This window comes from Chlorocebus sabaeus, chromosome 21 (genome assembly GCF_047675955.1).
Source record: "Chlorocebus sabaeus isolate Y175 chromosome 21, mChlSab1.0.hap1, whole genome shotgun sequence".
In the NCBI taxonomy this organism is placed as follows: domain Eukaryota; kingdom Metazoa; phylum Chordata; class Mammalia; order Primates; family Cercopithecidae; genus Chlorocebus; species Chlorocebus sabaeus.
The window spans coordinates 6,630,256-6,652,856 of NC_132924.1; the positions used below are offsets into that span (position 1 = coordinate 6,630,256).

The 22,601-nt window shown below is 45.6% G+C and overlaps 1 protein-coding gene across 1 annotated transcript in view; it reads right to left on the reverse strand.

The window, feature by feature from the left end:
* Positions 1-646: 646 nt before the first annotated feature.
* EGFR (epidermal growth factor receptor) overlaps positions 647-22,601 on the reverse strand; it is a 192,926-nt gene continuing 170,971 nt past the window's right edge. The window contains exons 21-28 of the mRNA XM_007981280.3: positions 19,139-19,294; positions 18,169-18,244; positions 12,138-12,284; positions 10,644-10,741; positions 9,709-9,876; positions 9,295-9,342; positions 8,451-8,559; positions 647-6,985 (exon numbers count right to left, since the gene is read on the reverse strand). Of these exons, the coding sequence (XP_007979471.1) occupies positions 6,624-6,985; positions 8,451-8,559; positions 9,295-9,342; positions 9,709-9,876; positions 10,644-10,741; positions 12,138-12,284; positions 18,169-18,244; positions 19,139-19,294 (1,164 nt within the window). The 3' untranslated portion in view covers positions 647-6,623. The remainder of the gene's footprint in view (positions 6,986-8,450; positions 8,560-9,294; positions 9,343-9,708; positions 9,877-10,643; positions 10,742-12,137; positions 12,285-18,168; positions 18,245-19,138; positions 19,295-22,601) is intronic.

Below are 22,601 nucleotides of genomic sequence, written 5' to 3' on the forward strand. Positions count from 1 at the left end.
GTTCTGGGTGGAGGGTGGGACCGCCCACACGTAAGGGAGGTTGGCGGGGAGTGAGTGGGGCAGCTGAGTGGGAGGCCCCATGCCCATGCTGAGACCCACTTAATTCCTCTGATTTTTAGCAGAATCAGGGTAAACTTCTACTTATTTTGGTGCTCTGAAGAAACAAAACCTGGGCTTGCCATAGAAAAATCTGTTCCCTCAGGGAATTCCCTCTTGGCTCTGTGAAGGAGAAAAACTACGAAGGGATCTTGGGAATGAGGGGTCTCAGGGACACTGGAAGGCCCTGGCATGTGATGAGCTTGAGTTACAATGCACCTGAGAGCCCGAAGGGCTGGCCCAGCCACAGGAGGAAGCCTCTGAGCTGGCTTGGATTTTTTTTCCATTAAAAAGTTATCTGGTTCCTGGGGTGTGACGGTGATGGTGGGAGAGGCTGATAGGGAAAGGGGGGCTCTCTGTACTTTCTGCTCAGTTTTGCTGTGAACCTAAAACTGCTCTAAAAATAGTTTATGAATTTTTTAAAAAGTTACCAGGAAAGAACATCTACAGTTGGTTAGCTATGACTAATAACTAGTACCAAAACGGCTTTGTTAACAAAGAATACATTATTATTATTATTATAAAGTACTCATGAGTAAAGAACAATGAATAATATACATCTAATTTTTTAATACTCAATGCACAATCAACATTTCTGATCAACAGTATAAACCATATAAAAGAGAATTCTGCTTTTCATTTGTACAAATACTGCTTTCATCATTGCAAAACTTTCAAGGTTAAAACGTACCATATGTCGAAGCTACAAAGCTATTGCTTGAACATTTCTGAAACGAAGTTATTGCTGTCTGTTGTTAGTCGGTTACATTGTCACCCCTAACACCAGTCATCAAATCCACAGGATCTCTTAATTTCCAAGAGATTGTACTGTACAGCAAGATTATTTTTGTGGCCAAATCAGGTCATAGGATTCCTTTTTTTAAAAAGATAAGTAAATGCATCCAGAAATGTATGCACGAATTTAAGTTTTCCCCATAGTTTTATCTGCTAGGTGATAGGGTGGAGCTTCTTAGTGCTTCTGCTGGGAATTCAGATAGGATAGACTTGCAGCCTCGGAGGACACACTGTGGGTAGTGCAGAGAGACATGGAAGGAAAACACGCTGCCTGCTACAGTTTTTATCCCAGGTATAATTTGTGAAGAATGTACAACCAATGTTTCTTAAAGCGTGAATCCTCTTCTTGAATTCTTGTTTTTATAAAAGCCATCCAACCACTTACTTAATCCTCTTGAAAATCTGCCTTTTGTAATGTAACTGATAGGTCAATGTTTGCTTTCACTGTGGGAAATAAAGGCTACTTGGTTGCTTTGGGGAGAGCAACAATGTCAGCTGCATAAGTATCAGGAATATTATCTTTTATTACTAGTCCACCCTTAATAAAGAGAGCAAGCTTAGGAAATGGAAAAGAGGTGTCTGTTTTATATTTCCTTTGCTTTTCAACCATTGTTAAGACACTCTCCCTTCTAGTGCTTGGAGAACCTTCATGGAAACTCTGTTCAGGTTCTTGACTCTCAGCGACAGATGCGGTCTTTGTGTCTCAGTTCTCTAGTCCTGAGCATCACATACTCCTGCAGAATTTGCCTGCAAGTCCAAGTCCTTGTGGCTAATCCCTAGGCCGGTAGTTCTCAACTTTGGCTGCACACTGGAATGACCTCAGGAGCTTTAAAACTACAAATGCTTGGGTTTCAGCCCCAGAGATTTGCCTTTAATTGGTCTGAGGTGTAGCTGGGCTTCAAGCTTTTTAAAAGCTCCTCAGGTGATGTCACTGCAGCCAGGGCTGAATAACTTCTTTAGGGTGGCTGGGCCCAGCCTCAGTAAGACTGTTGGTGAACTAACCAAAGTGTGCTGAACATTATTAGGGCTCTCCAGATATGACTAGTTTATACTGACAGATGCATATCAATTTTAAATATAAAAATAAAATCATTTGCATTGAAGTCACAGTATATATATAAACCAACAAAATGCTATGTTATTGCTTTTCTTACATGTACCGGGTCACACTGGCGGATGATGAGGGCATGGCATGCAGCTGGATTTTTCTAGTTGTAACAACAGACAGTGAGCCCTTTCCATTAACATTGCCCCAACAGACTCAACAGAACCTGCCTCAGACCAAGCTAAATGTGCCTTCCATCATCTTTTAACGTTTTCTAAATATAAAGGCGATGCTTCTCTTCTTCACCATGACAATGACCTAGCTTAGCTCCCCAGTGAGGTTGTGCCTTTTTGTAAGAGAGAGAAAGGGCTTTCCTCTTGCCTCAACTTAACCCTTTTAAACAAAGATTTCCGTTTCAAATTTTGATTCTACTGCAGTCTCTCTAAAGTAAACTGTGTTTCCTTTAGTAGAAAAATGAGTTTCTAAAAATATATTGTACAAAGTTCAGTGCTACATAAAGAGGACGATATCCCACAAAAAAAGTTACAAAAATAGATTTACATTTAAAAATCCTGTCTGTGTCTTTAATAGTACAAAGCTGTACCCCTGGTATGGCAGGCGTGGCTGGTGAGAGAGGCAAGGATTTCTGTTCTGTGAGGTTTTACAGCCCCCAGACAAGGAAATGTGAGCAGATCATTATATTGCAATAAAAATGTGTGCTTATCACAAGAAAGAAATGCAGAGTAGACGTTGAGGGCAATTTCAATAGGTGTTGCCTACGCGGAATAGCAGCTCATTCACAAAGGAGGGAAGAGACTGGTTTCTGTAACTTACTTAGAGAATGTGGAGGGTTCCCAGGGCTTTTTCAAGGCTCCAGTGCGGGTATTTGCCCCTTTCCAGCTGAACTGCTGGTGACGATGATGAATTGGAGGCTTTTGGAATGGCCACTAGCAGCCAAGTCTCAGGCTTATCAGTGACTGCAAACTGTTCTCTCCACTGCACATGGGAATCTCTACCTTACCCAGCCTTTTATCCTACTCTGACTGGGGGCCCTGGTACAGACCCACAGTCCTGTACAACTGAAGACCCTAGAAATAAGGGTTTCAACCCTGGTTGCCCATTAGAATCATGAAAGAGCCCCTGAGATTTGGGTTGAATTGGTCTGCGGAGACCCCAAGCCCTTCTTTTGAAGCTCCACAGGTGATTCTCTTCTGCCTGAGGGGAGGTGCTGAGTTCCAGTCACTAACCAGCCTCATCCTACACAAGTGCAACCAGAGGCCTAGTGAGAGTGGCACTGGGTGAGTGGCCCCCCAGCGAGTGCCAAGCAGACCCCCGCCAGGCCCTTCCTTTAGGCCAGAGGTTCTGGAAACTTTGATGAATGTTGCAATAACCAGGGGGTGCTCTGAAAAGGCCCTATGGCTGGGCTGCACCTGAGAAAATCAAGTCACAATCTTTCTGGTTGGGACCAGGAGATTCCCAAGGGCAGTCACCCTTGAGAACCAGTGCCTTTCCTGCTAAGCAATCCACAGTCCCCTTATGTCTGCAGTTGTGAGGCGGAGGTGGTAAGTCACAACATCAAGAACTTTCAGCAAACACCTAAGCTTTGTTGTCATCAGCTGGAGTGCAATAGGATGCGTCCACAGTGCTCCCCCTTACAACCTGGACTCACAGCGAATATGGAGTTTAGAAGACTCATCCCTTCTTTGATCCCTCATGGGGTGACAGGCATGGAGCAATTAGAGCAGCTCCTCAGAGATGATGCAAGAAGACGCACGAAGGCTGGCGGCATCTGTGAATGTGAGCTCTCAGCTCCTTACTTTCCTTTGACCTCTGTTTCCAAAGGCCACATCTGAAGCTGGGGTCATGGGGTAAGGTCTTCCAGGAATCTGAGGAAGAAACAGCCGACAGGCTCCCTATAGGGTATTAAGGCCAGGCTATCAATCAGGAAGACCTTCAGGGATGGAGTCCAAGCTTTGAGAACTGACGAACAGGGCTGTTAGGTGAAAATCGTGGGACTTTGGGCAGCTCCTCTCCCGACCTGCCCACCGTGGTCGCCAGATCCGTGGAGAGGCCAATGGCTTTGTGGCTTGTACCAGACAGAACTGTGCCTCCCTGGACAGATGAAGTGAGAACTATTTTGGGAAGTACAATCTTAAAATTAATACATTTAGCAACTAAACTTTATGGTGGAAAATTAAAATATGAAGGAGAAGAAAGCTAGAATAGCTGTTGCTCTTTTATTATGTTAGCGTTTCAAACTACAAAAATACTAGAATTTAATGCTACAATGTGACTCGCTTACAACTGACCTGCCTCATCAATCATCTGCTTCTTGACACATAAGTGACAGCAGAATGTGAGTCCTGTTTCCCAGTTCTGACTGAAATATTTCTGTTTGTCCTGAGGTGAATGAATAATGGAAGTGGTTTACTGACCATAAAAAATCTCAGATTCTTAGAAATGTTGCGTAGTCTTCTCACTAAGCATGTGCAGAGATGATAGCTCAAAATCCCCGTGGGGGATGCAACTTTTAGGGATCTTGCAGGATGAGCCAAGCTCATCCCCTGGCTTAAAGGGAGCAGGTTGCTAGGGCGACTGATCTCAGCCTTATGCGGACTTCAGCAGTGAAGGCGTCTCGCAGCTGTTTCCTCGATCAGGGTGCCCCTGCTGCACCTGCACTTTCCACCTCCCCTGTGGCTGAGACCTGGTCATCCTCCTGTGAGGCCTCCCTGATGAACCTTCCAGGTCTCCTCAGGCAGGACCCAACCTTCCTGCTCTGTGCTCTCACAGTGCCTGGCTGACGGGTCCTGTCTAGCATTTGTCAGGTTGTTTTAAGGTTAGCATCTTTGAGTCCATTTCCTTTGCTAAATTGTAAATTTCTCAGAATCGGGGACTATGTTTTATTTATCTTTGTACCTTTCATACCCATACCAGGTTAGTATAGGTGCTTAGGGGTATTTGAGAGCATAATAGAGTGGAAATGAATATAATTTTACTTTCATTGAGACAAAAATCAAATACTTTCTTAACAAAGCTGTAGGGGCCCTGACTGATTTGGGAGTCAAAAAATACTTTAAAAGCAAAAGGAACATTTTGTATGTGTGTGTGACTGAACATAACTGTAGGCTGAAAATATTTTCTGAACCATTTCTTCCTTGATAAATTGGATGGGATGGATATTGACTAGGGGAGTTTAAAACACTGTTTACAAAGGGCTGCTGTTAACCAGTCAGGTTACAGGGCACACACAGATTAAGAAAAAAGGTGGGATCCTAACTAGCTGAATCTTCCAATTGTAGAGAAATTATTTTAGCAAGGAACTTTTTTTTTATTCTAAAACATCTGCAAATGTTGTGAAAGCATTATCAATTTCAAAGCCTATTTACTACATGAATTCCACATGACTCATAATGCCACTCTCATTCGCACCTGTAAAATGTCCCGTTGTGACCAGAGCTGTAAGTGCTTGAATAGCTGACTCAGGGCGGAGACACTTTTTGTTTGACAAAGGGTAAGGATGGGGTCTGGGGGCAGCTGACCTGGAGGGAACATATACTCTTTGAGTAAATAGCTTTTAAGGTGAAGTAAAAGGAGAAAATTATCTTCCATGAGTAACCCAAACTAATTTTGGGGGGTTGGGGTGATGGCTGAAGGAGATTTCAGAGCAGCTTCATTTTTGTGGTCTCCTGCTCTATGCCCCAAAGGACCTGATGCATTTCATCTGAGCCTCAAATTAGGAGACATGTTTTTGCGAGAATAAAAGCGGTGCTATCCTTAGGTATTCCACATTCTCAGCTGTGGGCTATTGGTCTGAATGCCGATGAATCCAACGTGGGCTGGAATCCGAGTTATTATTTGATGTGTCATCCTCTCTTGCTGATTTCATGACAGCAAGACAGGGGCAGCATACTGAGTTTCAAAACAATGGAATGGAAGACAAACAAGTCAGTCTAACGCTCACGACTGGAAACCACTAGTCAACCAGTGGGGAGTAAGTACCGTGGGGACATTTTTACAAAAGTAAGTCTAAGGAAGAATTCTATCCCCTCCATTTCTTTTTTGCCCAGGAAGGGACAGAGTGGCTTATCCTATTGTACCTGCCATGACTTGATACAGTACCGATCCGGCCTGCTGGGGCCATGAAGGGCTTCTTGGATCTTTAGTGTTTTGCAGTGGAAGCCTTGAAGCACAACCACTGGAATCAAGTGTCCACTGGAAGACTTGTGGCCTGTGCTCCTTGCTCACAGTTGGGCCTGGATGAACTCAGGGTGGCAAGTGCTACCAGCAAGCTTCTTCCTTGTTGGAAGAGCCCACTGAAGTAAAAATGAATAGTGACAATGAAAAACTCCAAGATCCCCAAATCAATAAAAATCCTGACATATACTTTTTTTTTTTTTTTTCAAATATACCTCCTTGAAGGATAAACTTCTGCTCAGAGGGACAATATTCTTGCTGGATGCGTTTCTGTAAATGCTTCACAGTTTGAAGACAAAAGAATGCACCTGCAACTTCCCAAAATGCGCCCGAGGTGGAAGCACTTCCTGGCTGATCGGTGTAAACGTTGCGAAACCAGTCTGTGGGTCTAAGAGCTAATGCGGGCATGGCTGTTGGGATGGAGGACCCGCTGTGGCTTGGTCCTGGGTATTGAAAGAGTCTGGATTTTAAGGGCTCATACTGTCCTCCGTGGTCATGCTCCAATAAATTCACTGCTTTGTGGTGCGACCCTTAGGTATTCTGCATTTTCAGCTGTGGAGCCCTTAAAGATGCCATTTGGCTTGGCTTCCTTGGGAAAGAAGTCCTGCTGGTAGTCAGGGTTGTCCAGGCTAATTTGGTGGCTGCCTTTCTGGGCCCAATGAGCAGGGCTGTCGAATGTGCTGTTGACACAGGTGGGCTGGACAGTGTTGAGATACTCGGGGTTGCCCACGGCGGTGCTGTGGGGGTCCTGGTAGTGTGGGTCTCTGCTGGGCGCAGGGTTCAGCGGCTGATTGTGATAGACAGGATTCTGCACAGAGCCAGCGGGCCTTTTGGGAACAGACTGGTTTATGTATTCTGAAAGTGGAAAGAAATCAGAGGTGAAGTAATCAGCAAAGCACCATCCCATGCAAGATCCCCGGGTTCTGAACCCTGTGAATGTCTTCAACAAGGAGACTTATGACAGGGAGCAGGAGCCTTGGGAGGGCCCTCTTGCTGTTGCTGCAAAAGAAAGTGGGTTCTTTCCTGCACTTCTCAAAGTAATGGACACGTGTGTCTTTTGTAAATCTAAAGTTCTCAGAGGATAGCCTGCTTTGAGGACAGTGTGTGGGTGTGTGTGTGTGTATGTGCATGCATGTGTGGTGTGTATGTGGTATGTGTGTCTGGTGTGTGTATATGTGTGTGTATGTGTGCTGTGTGTGTGGTGTATGTGTGTGGTGTGTATGTGTGTGTATATGTGGTGTGTGTGTACGTATGTATGGTGTGTGTGGTGTGTATGTGTCTGTATGTAAGTGTGGTGTGTGTGTGTGGTGTGGGTGTGTATGTGTGTACATATGTGTATGTGGTGTGTGCACATGTGTCTGTGGTGTGGGTATGTGTACATGTGTGTATGTGTGGTGTGTGTGGTGTGTATATGTATGTGTGTGGGGTTTCTGTGGTGTGTGTGGTGTGTGTGTATGTATGTGTGGTGTGTGTGTGCTGTGGGTGTGTATGTGTGCGTACATACGTGTATGTGGTGTGTGTACGTGTCTGTGGTGTATGTGTGTGGTGTGTGTACGTGTGTGGTGTGTGTGGTATGTGTGTATGTATGTGTGGTGTGTATGCATGGTGTGTGTATATGTGTGTATATATGTGTGTGTATGTGTGTATGTGTGGTGTGTGTGGTGTGTATATGTGTGTGTATGTGTGTGGGGTTTTTGTGGGGTGTGTGGTGTATATGTGGTGTAAGTGTGTATACGTGTATGTGTGTGGTGTGTGTAGTGTATGTGTGTGTATATGTGTGTGCATGTGTATGTGTGTATGCTGTGTGTGGTCTGTGTATGTGTGTGGTGTGTGTATGTGTATGTGTGTGTATATATGTGTATGTGTTAGCAGGTTGTGAGTGTCTGGATAAAGCTTAAAATTTATTAATATTAACTAATATTTAATTAGTTAAATATATGTTTCACAGGTCAAGAATAGAGCCAGCAGAGAGAACAGGGATCAAATCTTACACACACATACACAGATGTACACACATCATGCACACACTCACACACACATGTGTGTCTGTGGTTTGTTTCATAAGCTGGAAATTTTGCAGATTCATTCTTAAAACAGAGGTACAGCAGACAACCCAGACACAACAAGGAGCTTGTGCAGGCTCCATCATGTGTTTATCTGCTCCTTACGCCCTTCACTGTGTCTGCAAATCTGCCACTGTTTCCCCCTCTGGCGATGCTGGAGGGAGCACCTGGCTTGGACACTGGGTGGTGGAGACTGGCTGCTGCTGAGTGGGTCGAGGAGGCTGAGGAGCAGGAATGTTTCCAGACAAGCCACTCACCAGGCACTGGGAGGAAGGTGTCGTCTATGCTGTCCTCAGTCAAGGCGCCTGTGGGGTCTGAGCTGTATCGCTGTAAGAAGCTGTCTTCCTTGATGGGACAGCTTTGCAGCTGCAGGAGGAAATGAGGGAAGGTTACTCCAGTCAGGGCTGCTCCAACTTCAGTGTGTGCAAAAATCACCTGAAATCTCCTTGAGATGCAGGTTCTGATTTGTAGGTCAGGCAGGCCTGAGAGTCTGCACCCTAGCGGGTGCCCGTGCTGCTGGGCCGCAGGCTGCAGGGCGGGCAGCAGGGCTGTGCTGGGTGCTGTCCGGCAGAACTTTCTGCAGTGAGGGAGGTCTGCTATGAGCGGTGCTCTTCAATACGGTCGCCACTAGGCACGTGTGGCTACTGGACACTTCACATGTGTGAGAAACTGAATTTTATATTTCATTTCATTTTAACTTACTAACATTTAAGTTGAAGTAGCCACATGTGGCTAGTGGTTTCTGCATGGCACAGTGCGGTCTAGACCAGAGCCTCACACTTCAACAGGCATCAGCATCACCTGGAAGGTGGCTCCAAGAAAGACGACTGGGCGCCACCCCCAGAGGTCCTGATTTGGTCAATCTGGGGCGGTGGCCTGAAAAATGGCATTTCTAAGAAGCTGCAGGTGATGCTGATACTGCTCCAGGAGCCACGCTTTGAATGGCACTGTGAGGCGTGACAGCCATGCAGGGAAAAACCCACACAGGAAGAAAACTCAGGATTATCTGGGTTAAGATTATTTAGGTTAAGGCATTTTCCACGTATAATAGAGTCGTAGTGCAGAGCTGTAAATGCTGGCTTACAAGGTGTTCATACATACCCCATTTCTATCAATGCAAGCCACAGTGGAATTGTTGCTGGTCGCACTCTGAAAAAGAAACAGAGAAGTTGCCCATGGAATGCTTGTACCGCATCTCATCCACTTTTCCTGAATGCAGGTGGTGTGCCTCATGGAGGGTATATCGTGAAGGTGTTTAATTTTTGTCTTAATCATTAGTTTTAGAGCAACTATGTTTAGTTTTGATTTAATTCTGTTTCATGGTGGACCTAAAAGGCTTACAATCAAGTTGTTGCAATGCAACAAAGTAATACACTTATTTAATTTATTTTGATTTTACCATTTGGTTAAAATTGACTTCATCTCCATGTGAGTTTCACTAGATGGTTGTTATTTTCCCTAAAATTCATTTTGTTCAATTTGAGAGACAGCTTGAGAGAGACAGAGGTTTCATACCAGAGAGCTCAGGAGGGGAGTCCGTGACGTGGAGGGGCTGCTGAAGAAGCCTTGCTGTGGGATGAGGTACTCGTCGGCATCCACCACGTCGTCCATGTCTTCTTCATCCATCAGGGCACGGTAGAAGTTGGAGTCTGTAGGGCTTGGCAAATGCATTCTTTCATCCCCCTGGTGCAGAGATTTTGAGGCTATTAGAATGGCCCATAGAGATGCTATTCCACTTCCTGGCTATAGGAGCAGGGCTCTGTTGCCAGCAGGTGCCTGTGTGTTTGCCAATTTTGTTATAATGAAATCCCCCTTAGTTCTCTGAATTATAGCTGCCTCCCTCATGGCATGTGGGTGCCTTAAAATAAAACATGAACCATCCTTTGATGCTTGAAAGCCCCTACATGAGATGCAAATAGCTTCTGAGGAAACAGGGAAGAAGCTGCAGCGTTCATCGAGTGTGCACCTTGCTGTGAGGTACTAGGGAATGTATTTTGCAACATATCTTATTAAATCTTTGAGACCAATCCTGTGAGCTTGGTTTTGGTATTCCCATGTTATGGAAGGAGATAGGTGGATCGGCTGCCTGGGTGATGGGACGAAGTGGAGAGTCAGGGGTGTGAAGCCAGGTCTGCCTGACACCAAGGCCAATAGACCATGCTTCTCTGTTAGACCCAGCTGAAGTTTTGGCTAGCTGGACAGTGAGGACGAGCGTGGGAGGAGAGTTCAGGCGGGGATGGGGAGATGGAGTTGGGTGGGCCCCACTCACGGACCCTGCTTAGTTCATGATGTGGCCTGCGCCTTAACTGAGGCTTGCTCTAATGCACTGGAGGGCTTAATAATGCGATCTGGGACACAGGGAGGCCAGGTTGGCATGTGACAGAGCACAGTGACATGAGATGCTTATTAGAGGGACTCTTCCCAATGGAAGGACAGATTGCGATTTGTACCTGAATAACAAGGTAGCGCTGGGGGTCTCGGGCCATTTTGGAGAATTCAATGATCAACTCACGGAACTTTGGGCGACTATCTGCGTCTATCATCCAGCCTGGGGAAGGAATGAGAAAAAACAGTGCAATTACAACACTGGAAGAAATGATAAAGACGGCATTGCTTAAAGAAGGCATTGGTGATGCAACACTTCCAGTCAAATAAGTGATGAAAGAACCAAGTCTTTGTGGTAGAGTTTTCTGTCTTGGCCAACAGTACTGGTTACTGTTTAAAGACCATGCCAGCACCGTACATTTGAATCAGAATAACAATAATGCCCTCTAGTTTTTCTACGCCCACTCTTCCTGCGGTCAGCATCCTGTGTTGTCGCCTGAGGGGACGGAGCAGTGTGGGTCTGTGCAGTTGCTCTCTGTGAACTATCCTGACTGCAGGGTGCCCTGCACCAAGGTCCTCACTTGACATCCACCCTCAGCATTCCTTCAGGCAGGAAATCAGATGCAACGTAGAAAAATAGGCTTTAAATAATTTGGAGTTGGGACCGGGCCCCTGCCCCTGGCGTCTCCAGTACAGCACATACCCAGTGGGCATACATGCAAGTGAGAGGGCTGGCTGCGCTGGCAGCTTCCATAGAAGGACACACTGTTAACTGTGCTGCTGCATGTGACTACCCAACAATCTAAATCCAGATTAAACAAGTTGGAGGTACGGCTAGTGCCTGGAAATCCTCATGCCTCTTGAGGGATCACATTTATTTTCCGTCCACAGGATGTCAAGCTATTTTAGGCCAGACTGCTATGTAACCTTAGATGAATCACGTGGCTTCTCTGGATTACAGCTTCCTCAGCTCAAACCAAGGAAGTTAAAAAAGATTAACTCTGTGGTCTAGAGTTCACAAAGGCATTAATATTTACATTAACTTGGCTCTGTCATATTCCCTATACAACTTTCTTTTGCGAATGCTCATCCCGTGTATGTAATGCTACCTCCAGAGCCCACTGCACTCGTGAATCTGGTAGAATAATAGCATCGATCAAATTACACACTCTTATGTGCAGAGACTTCACATAAATCCACTGGTTTAAAAGGTTTAAGTCAAAGCAGAAATGTTGACTCTATTAGCCTTATGTTGTTACTCACTGTAATGCATTTAAAAACATTCAGTCTCTCTGGTAACAGGCTTCAAAATACAGGGCAACTCGGTATTTCATTGAGTAACTCGGCGAATAGAGTATTTCGGTGTAATGGCTTGCGGAAGACTTGTTTTATTTATTTGCTTGCAAACATAGGCAAATGTCAGGTCACACTGCCCAATGAGTCAAGAAGTATCTTTAGAAGAATGCTTGAAGGGGTATTTACAGATGTTTCTGGATTTGTGTGCCTGCCTTAAGTAATGTGATGACATTTCTCCAGGGATGCAAAGGCCCCAGCTGTTTGGCTAAGAGCAGCCACCAAGGCTCAGCTAGGCAGTGTGGACAGCCCCACTGGTCACTCACACTTGACCATGATCATGTAGACATCGATGGTACATATGGGTGGCTGGGGGAGGCGTTCTCCCTTCTCCAGGATGGAGGAGATCTCGCTGGCAGGGATTCCGTCATATGGCTTGGATCCAAAGGTCATCAACTCCCAAACAGTCACCCCTGAGAGGATGAAGCAAGAAAAGAAGGCAGTGGGATCATGAATGAATGGTCACAATCCCTTGCTTTAGTCATCATTACTGGTTACTGTTTCTTGATGTTTAGAAACCTACATTTCTGTAGTCTTGGGCAATTTGCTTCAGTGCTGGAAGCCTTAGTTCACCTCTCTATAAAGTGGGATAAGAACAGTATCTGTTTCATAGGATGGCTGTGAGGACCCAACAAGATAATACAACTGAAATCTGTTGTATTAGCGCAATGCCCAGCAAGTAGTAAGTGACTGATAAGTGGTAAAGTTTGGTAATTAACAATAAAGACAACAGTAACTCTACTAGCATAAATATTATGCTCCAGACAGGATACACACTCAGTCACCTGCTCTGATGGACCTGTATCTGCAGAAGGAGGAAGATGCAGATTCTGAACAGGGCTGTAAACTGCACATTTTTAGATCATAAAAAATTGGAAATGAAAAAGCTTATGTTCCTTTTGATAAAAATAAAAACCTCAGGAAGAAACTGAATCCCTGAACAGACCAATAATGAGCTCCAAAATTGAATCAGTAATAAATGGCCTACCAACCAAAACAAAGCCCAAGACTAGATGGATTCACAGCCAAATTCTACAAGATGTACAAAAAAAGTGGATATCATTCCTACTGAAACTATTCCAAAAAAATTGAGGAGGAAGGACTCCTCTTTAACTCATTCTATGAGGCCAACATCATCCTGATACCAAAACTTGGCAGAGATACCACACAAAAAAAGAAAACTTCAGGCTAATATCTCTGATGAACATAGACGTAAAAATCCTCAACAAAATACTGACAAATTGAATCCAGCAGCACATCAAAAGCTTAAGCCACCACAATCAAGTCAGTTTCATCCCTGGGATGCAAGATTGGTTCAACATACGCAAATCAATAAATGTGATTCACCACATAAACAGAGCTGAGGACAAAAGCCACGTGATCATCTCAATAGCTGCAGAAAAGGCTCTCAATAAAATTCAACATGTTAAAAACTCTCAATAAACTAGGTATTTAAGGAACAAACCTCAACATAATAGCCATCTATGACAAACCCACAGCCAACATCATATTGAATGGGCAAAAGCTGAAAGCATTCCCCTTGAAAACTGACACAAGACAAGGATTCCCTTTCTCGACACTCCTATTCAACATACTATTGGAAGTCCTGGCCAGATAAATCAGGTGAGAGAAAGAAATAATGGGCATCCAAACAGGAAGAGAGGAAAACAACTATCCCTGATTGCAGATGACATGATCCTATATCTAGAAAACCCCGTAGTCTTGACCCAAAAACCCTTAAGCTGATAAACAACTTCAATGAAGACTCAGTTGTACAAAATCAATGTACAAAAATCATTAGCATTCCAATATGCCAACAACAGTCAAGCCGAGAGCCAAATCAGGAATGTAATTCAATTCACAATTGCCACAAAAAGAATAAAATACCTAGGAATACAGTCAACCAGGGAGGTGAACGATCTCTACAATGAGAACTACAAAACACTGCTTAAAGAAATCAGAGATGACACAAACAAATGGAAAAACATTCCATGCTCATGGATAGAAAGAATCAATATCATTAAAATGACCATATTGCCCAAAGTAATTTATAGATTAAATGTTACTCTTATCAAACTACCAGTGAGATTCTTCACAGAACTAGAAAATACAATTTAAAAATTCACATGGAACCAAAAAAGAGCCTGAATTGCCAAGGCAATCCTAAGCAAAAAGAACAAAGCTGGAGGCATGATGCTACCTGACTTTAAACTACAGGGATACAGTAACCAAAACAGCATGGTACTAGTACAGAAACAGATATACAGACCAATGAAACAGAATAGAGAGCCCAGAAATAAGGCTGCACACCTACAACCATGTGATCATTGACAAAGTTGACAGAAAAAAAAAAAAAGCAATGGGGAAAGGACTCCCTACTCAATAAATGACAACTAGCTAGCCATAAAGAAGATTGAAACTGGACTCCTTCCTTACACCGTATACAAAAATCAACTCAACATGGATTAAAGACTTAAATGTAAAACCCCTAACTATAAAAACCCTGGAAGACAACCTAGGTAATACCATTCTGGATATAGGAATGGGCTAAGATTTCATGATGAAGACACATCAAGCAATTGCAACAAAAGCACAAATTGACAAATGGTATCTAACTAAACTGAAGATCTTCTGCACAGCAAAAGAAACTATCGTCAGAGTGAACAGACAACCAACAGAACGGGAGAACATTTTTGCAAGCTATAAATCTGAGAAGGGTCTAATAACCAGCATCTATAAGGAATTTAAGCAAATTTACAAGAAAAAATGAAACAATCCCATTAAAAAGTGGGCAAAGGAAATGAGCAGACACTTTTCAGAAGAAGACATACATGCAGCCAAGAAGTATATGAAAAAGAGCTTAACATTACGGACCATTAAAGAAATAAAAATCAAAACCACAATGAGATACCATCTCATACCAGTCAGATGGCTATTATTGAAAAGTAAAAAAAAAAAAAAAGAAAACCCGACAGATGCTGGTGAGGTTGTGGAGAAAAAAGGAATGCTTTTTACACTGTTGGTGGGAATGTAAATTAGTTCAATTATTGTGGAAAAGAGTGTGGCAGTTTTGCAAATAGCTGAAAACAGAACTACCATTTGACCCAGCAATCCCATTACTCAAAGGAATATAAATCATTCTATCATAAAGACATATGCATGTGTATTTTCACAGCAGCACTATTCACAATAGCAAAGACATGGAATCAACCTAAATGCCCATCAATGACAGACTGGATAAAGAAAATGTGGCACATATATACCATGGAACACTATGCAGCCACAAAAGAGAACGAGATCATGTACTTTGCAAGAACATGGATGGAGCTAGAGGCCATCATCCTTAGCAAACTAATGCAGGAACAGAAAATCAAATACTGCATGTTCTCACTTATAAGTGGGAGCTAAATGATGAGAACACATGGACATGTAGAGGGGAACAACACACACTGGGGTCTATAGGAAGGTGGAGGATGGGAGGAGGGAGAGGATCAGGAAAAATAACTAATGGGTGCTAGACTTAATCCCTGGGTGACGAAGTAATCTGTATAACAAACCCCCACGACATAGATTTACCAATGTAAAACCTGCACATGTACCTCTGAACCTAAAATGAAAGTTAAAAAAATGACAGGTACTAAAATCTAAAAAACACGAAACCACATAAAGATATAACAAGCATAGAATAAAAACCGTCATATTTTCCTTTCAAAATCAAACAACTATGACAGTTAAAAACAAGTGAAAGCAGTGATAATTTTAGAACCAGTATTTTTTCAGACAACCTCGAGTTCTGATGGCCCTCCCATCTCTGGGTAACAGAGGCCATTCCCAAATGGAACCACCTGAATTAATATACAGAATGCAAGCTTAACAGTGGAAGGAAAGCAATGGTTTTGGGGCAAGAAAGTAGATTCTTGTGTCATCCCCTGCCCCCAACACATAGTCTATATGGATTTGTAAAAGAAAGACTGTCTCATTTCCAGATCTATGCAGTCAGTTTACTATTTAACTAGGTTTTTAAACATGTGTGATGAATTCTAGTGGGAAGACAGGTTATTAGATTTTGGAACAAACGGCGAGAGGGAGGAGAGTCAGTGTAGCCAGTGTTAGGTGGAGAATGGACTGGAAGGCGTTGTGAATTCTCTCTTTAGCTCGTTGGTACAACACACTAGGTCCCTAATTTATTAAATTGAATAATTTGCCTTGACTAGAGACTAGAGAGTAGAGAAAATAGGATATGATTTTTAGACCAAAAATTCAGGCTCATGGTCTGGTAGTTCCAGTGGGCTGCCCAGGCCAGTGATTATAATCTGCTGTGGCGGCCTCAATGATGTTGAAAACACACAGTGTTTTCAGTGGGAACCTACTTCCTGAGAATGGGTGTGACCACATCAAGGCACTAAGCCACTGAATTCGAGAGGGCTTCCACTGGTACATGGAGTGTGGGCAGTGCGCTGGCACACACAGGCTGTGCCTGGAGCGTGAGGGGAGGGGGACCTCGTGGAGGGGACAGTTGCCAGGGCCAGATGGCCCAGCATCCCATCAGTCATGGCCAGGTGCTCAGGTTTTATCTGAACATACCTGGAGGACCAAAGAAAGATGTTGAGCAGAGAATGAAAAGTCTGATAAAGTTAAAAAATATGCACTTTGGGAGGCCGAGACAGGCAGATCATGAGGTCAAGAGTTCGAGACCAGCCTGGCCAACATAGTGAAACCCTGTCTCTACTAAAGATACAAAAAATTAGCTGGGCGTGGTGGTGTGCACCTGTAATCCCAGTTACTCAGGAGGCTGAGGCAGGGGAATCGCTTGAACCCAGGAGGCGGAGGTTGCAGTGAGCCGAGACTGTGCCACTGCATTCTAGCCTGGGCGACAGGGCAAGACTCTGTCCAAAAAAAAAAAAAAAAAAAAAAAAAAAAGGTAAAAAGTATATGTGGCCGCTGTCTGGAGCATAGATGAGGGGGAGCAAGTGGGAAGAGGGGAGACCAGCAGGAGGCCAGGCTGTGCCTGGGGCAGGGCCGGCTGCATGGGGACAAAAGAAATGGCTTGGGGCAGGACCCTGGGGTTCCCCCATGGAGAGGAAATACATTCTGAAAATGGCTGAAAATAACAATGCATCAGCAGACCTTTATTTCCTTATCTGCTCCATTAATCAAGGCAGCTCAGCTCACAGGTGCACACCAAACTTCACTTATTCATGGACACAAATCTCTGCCTTTGTATCATAAATCTTACATTTTAACAGAAGAGATAAAGACTCAGGAAATTTAAAAATGTGTATGTATTTGGAAAATCAGAAAGTTAATAATGCTATAGGAAAAATAAAAAATACTAAATAAAAAAGGACGATATCCTGAATAATTTTGCTTTTGTGGTACTGACTATATTGTTCTCGGAAATTCCCTTCAATAGTGTTCTGCTCAATACACATTTCTAGAGAGGTGAGGCAACTCCTCCCCTTGCTCCTGTCACTGTAGATGGCTGGGGTAACCGATTTTCCTCAGTAAAGGGGTAGGTTCATGGGTTCCAGCCTTTCAGTAAGTTGCTGGGTGAAATTCAAGGACCATGTGTGGTAACACAGTGGAACGTGCCTGGCACAGCGGTCAGAGACAATGTGTCAGCAACACTTTCTCAACATGGGAGGCCCTTGTAGGCTCAGGACAGGGCAGGGACCTAGGGCCAGGTGAGGAGAGGGGCCCTCGTGAGGATGGGTACAGGCCTGTGCTGGGCAACACTGGGATTCAGAAGAGGAAACAGAGAATCCTCTGGGGCCGGACCAGATAGTCCTCCCAAGAGTGAGAAGCAAGGGTCATCTCCCTTTCTTCTTTTATCCCTGCAGACATCCTCAGTGTGTGTCAAGCCGTTCTCTCTGACACATAAGGGCCAGGGTAGTTCATCATAAGCCTCATTTCTCTACTGGAACTTTTCCCCACCAAGCTGCTTCTGTCACCTCCCTCTGGTTCACTTCAAATTCATGGCAACGTTAATGGTTTGGTTAAAGTTAAAGTTTGGTTGGACTTTGCAGGGAGAGGCATTTCCTAAGCTCTTTCCCTCCCATACCCGCCCCCTGCCAGACCAGCTCATCGCTATCTCCAGTGACTTTCGGACGGCAGCTGGACTCGATTTCCTCTGTCGTGTTTTCTCAGTTCAATAGATAGACAGCAATGATTACATTATCGTTAGTCATTATCTTGAAAGAAAATACTTAGATGTCAGAGGATATAATGTAAATTAACTAACAATAAAAGCCAGCTTGGCCTCAGTACAAATTCATTAGCATCAGGATTATGACTCACCGTAGCTCCAGACATCACTCTGGTGGGTATAAATTCGGTGTAAAATTGATTCCAATGCCATCCACTTGATAGGCACCTTGGGATGGTGAGAGATAAAGCAGTGAGACAACTATTAGTTTCCCTCTGTTGGAAAAAGTTAAGTTACTCTGGACCTAATTACAAGTGACACACACAGAGGAGCCAGGTCACTCCATGACCCGTCCCCCAGGCCTGGCGCCTCCTCCCGGCAAGAGGGGATTTCAGTCTGACGGAGTTCAGGGCTGCTCTGGTAGGTTTCTGAGCACCATCTGGGTCCTAGGCTGCTCTGGTGAGCTGGGGGCCCTGGTTGGGCCCAGTGGCCTCACTCATCCAGGTCTGTGTGTGTTTTCAGGGCCCAGCATCACAGGGTTGGTGGCTGCTAGGAGCCAGGCAGGCCAGAGTGAAACCTCAGAAGGGCATGGCTGTGGGAGGGCATTTGAGGGCATGACAGGGGACATGCATCCCTAAGTGCTGTGAGGGTCCCTAAGAGAAACCCGAGCCAGAAAAGGGACAGAAGGACTCCATCACTGCCTGTCCCAGCCACGAGCCACAGACAGCCCTGGGAGCTCGGGCCTGCATGGGGGCCTTGTCTGTTCCTTAGGTGTCCTCGACAGCAGTGGGCCACCAAGGCAGCTGTGACCTTTCCCAATTGTGCTATTGAAGGGGACTTATATATCCTGCAGGGAGAGGCTGAAATCTAACCTTTGCTAATGATCACCTGGGAGTAACATCCTCATTCACTGTCCCAGCAAGTCCCATTCCCAAAGCAGCTCTGGCTCACACTGCCAGGAGACCCCGGCTGGACCAGCTGCCAGTGGCAGCTGCTGCGAGCTCACCCAGAAAGTCTGGAGAGCATCCTCCCCTGCATGAGTTAGATAATACAGCTGGTGGGTAGGTAGCCTGGTCCCTGGTGTCAGGAAAATGCTGGCTGACCTACAAGCCACCTCCTTACTTTGCCTCCTTCTGCATGGTATTCTTTCTCTTCTGCACCCAGCAGTTTGGCCAGCCCAAAATCTGTGATCTTGACATGCTGTGGCGTTTTCACCAGTACGTTCCTGGCTGCCAGGTCGCGGTGCACCAAGCGCCGGTCCTCCAAGTAGTTCATGCCCTGAAACACAGAAGACCCTGTGGTGAGGGGCAGATCGTCATGGGAAGAAGCTCTGCATCTGAATTCAGGGTCATGTCCATGCCAGGCTCTGAGCCTCTCCAGCTCGAGGACTTACGGCTGGTGAACGTTAGTGACTACTGATCCAAAGAATGGAAAGGCAGATGAAAGAAGATGTAACCCGCTGCTGACTTTTGTCCATCCAGTTCCTCAAGTTTTAAGCCCAAGGGTGCTCGTACATGAGGACAAAGAAGAGCAGGAGCTCTGCTGCCCTGCTGAGACCTGTACTTGAACTTGCTGAACTTGCCAGGCTGACCTTCATGCATGTGGTTAATCTGCAAAGTGGGGGTGGGGGGTGGCGGGGACCATGCCCTCCTCACCAAGCTGGTGCAAAGGAATGTCTGTCGGGGTTTTTAAGCCACACTCTCATTGTGCTTTCTTGGACTCTCTGACATGGTTCACTGCCTGTGAAGGTTTTTGTACTGTTTTACTTTTCACTGGTTTATTATTATTATTACTGAAACCACATGGATACTGAATATGCTTTTAGAAGACCCCACTCCCCTCACCTTCCTGGCTGCCTCCACAATCCCGCTGCAATTAGAATCTCTGCTCTGAGAGTAAGAAAGAAAGAATATGTGAGAAGCAGCCAGCACAGCGCCCAACAGAGTGAATTCCTAGAAATGCTACCCTGATCCTGGCTGACCCTGACCCATGGCCTCTGATATCCTTGTCACACGCACCTTCCTCCCTGCTGGCTGCTGGGGTTCCTGCTGACCTCTGTTCCTCCTTGCTCGATGGATGCCTACCTTGCTGAGCCCAACTGCCCCAGGCTTTGGCATGAGCGTGGTAGCCTGCATCTCTCTGCAAGGGCCAGGCTGGCAGGTGGGAGAGGCTGGGAGGGGTCAAGTTCTGCAGACCTCCTTGTTTCTACCACTCTCTCTTCTCTGTCCACCAAGAGGGTGGGCCACCTTTCTAGTTCCCTTTATGGCTGATGTTCATGTACTTTCTAGTACAGAGTGGGCACCACAGAAATGCTCACTGTGGTGCAGCAAATAGAAACAAACAGGCATCCCCAGCCCGCTCCACTCTGCCATTTCCGTATGGAGGGATCCCACTGTAGCGTGACTGCAGGGAAGAGCTGTCGATGTGGATGGATTCCCAAGTTTTCCGGCAAGTTGTTTGCTTTTTTTTGCGCGAATGTTATGTGAAAATGATGCGTTGAATTGGCATGTCAGAGCAAAATTAAAATTTTTTCTTTCTCAGGCAAAACCAGTCATCACAAGAACGTAGGGTCTCACAAAGAGGCTATGCAGAATTAGTCTTTGGGTGCCATTTGTGAGGCCTTTAATGTTTTTCTCTTTTGGAAAAGAGACGCTTGCCTGACACCCACGTCTCATGACTACATGGACCGTCCCCTCACCCTGCACGGCCGAGAGCGCTCCTACGGGTTTCCGGTGCTGCTGGACGTTGGTGCTTCCCTGCCTACTTAAGAGGAAATGAGCAGGTTCTTCTCCGGAACAACACTTCCAAATTAGGAAGTATTATGTCAGGATGGCGGGTGGAAAGGGAGAGGAGAGGGAGGGGCAGAAGCCGAGGAAGCGCTTCCCAACAGAACACTGGCCCAGACTCCCTGCTACTCCGGCAGCCTGGGTCTCCTTCAGAGGCAAGCTCCCTGCGCCCCCACTGCCGTCTGCCTCCTCTGACTCCTGGGATGCTGGCTTGCTCTCTGCCTGGTACCCTATCTCTTACAGAGCAAGGCCTCTGTTTATTAAATATCATGAACTCCTGCCCATTCAAAAGGGAGAGTTAGGCTCCGCCTCTCGCTGGTTTGACTGAGTGTCTACCTTCTTGGCTGTGTGAACCAGGCTGTCTCCCCTTCTCTCTTCTCTATCCCTTGATTTCTCACCCTCACCCTTGCTTTCTCCTTGCCTTCTACCCTGTATCTCTTTTGTTCATTCTTCACATTTGTGGAAGGCATTCTCTGCGGTAGCTGCTGAGCAGGAGTGGCACAGGCCTGCAGTAAAGAGCCACACACAAGTTCCTGTGCAGGGGACCGGGAGCCTCTCCTTTTCTCCCTCTCTCTTTAAAATATGTGGTTTCTACATGTTCATTAAGCCCACAAGGAGGCCTTCAGAGCACATTCCCAGCTTCATTTCACCACCATTGCTAACTTCTATTCTGCCTCTTTAAATGCTTAGCGGAGATTTTGGTATACTGGGCACATTTTTAAAACAGCCTGCTGAAGAATGAACAACTGAATGACTGAATGAATGAATGAATGAATGATCGGTGATAGCAGCTGATGGTGCTGAGCACTGGTGATGTGCCAGTCATTTCACACACGTCTGTGCAGACGCCTTTTCCATCCCAGTCCCCACACAACCACCTCGTTAGACGACCTGGGGTCCAGAGGCTGAAGCATGTAGTTGCACAGACCAAATCCCCTGAGCCCTCAAGACCACTACTGGGACCACGGCTTTAATTCCCCTGCTGGGAAATGTGCCTGCTAAGCCAGGGGCTGCTTGGGGTTTTATACACACACACACACACACACACACACACACACACACACAATGTGTGAGAGCATGAGACCGCATGAGCACACACCTTGGTCCCGTGCCTCTGGGGAGGTCCACATCACTCTGTCAGTCTAACAAATCCAGCTGACCTCTGGCCCAGCCCTTCCCCGCTCCTCAGGCCAGGGCTTTAAAGGACCTGAGGCATTTCCACACAGTGTCTGTTTCCTCAGAACACAGGTCTTCAGCAAAGGCGTGGGAAAGGGCAGAGAGAGCACAGGACATATTCTGGAATTCAGGTAATGAGCTGGAGGGTTTTAAATCAGAGACAGCTTTGGGACAAGGAGAGAATCTCATGTGAACTTAGATGAGACTTGACGCGTGGGTCTCTGTTCCACTGCCGGCACATTTGAAAGGACAACTCTGTGCCTGGCGCAGTTATGCTTTAACCGGTCCCCAAAGATAAGAGCCCCGATACGGCCTGTGAGCTCCCAGGGTCAGAGCAGAGGCCGCAGGAAGCAATAACAGCAAAGCCTCAGCGGGGCCTCTCAGGAAACTCAGTTCCTGCTTCTTCTCCGAGACCCTCACTTTAATTGAAATTAAAGTATTCATTTTTGTTAATTACTACAGGAAAGCTGGAATGAATTTTGAAATACAGCACTGAGGTTAAAAGGGGATTTGAAAAGTCAGCCTGGAACTTCCACTCACAAAAAGGAAGGCTCTGCTCCACATGGCTGTCGGGGCTTTTTCTAGCAGGGTTCCCCAGAGCGAGGGGCGGGGCCTGTGTTTGA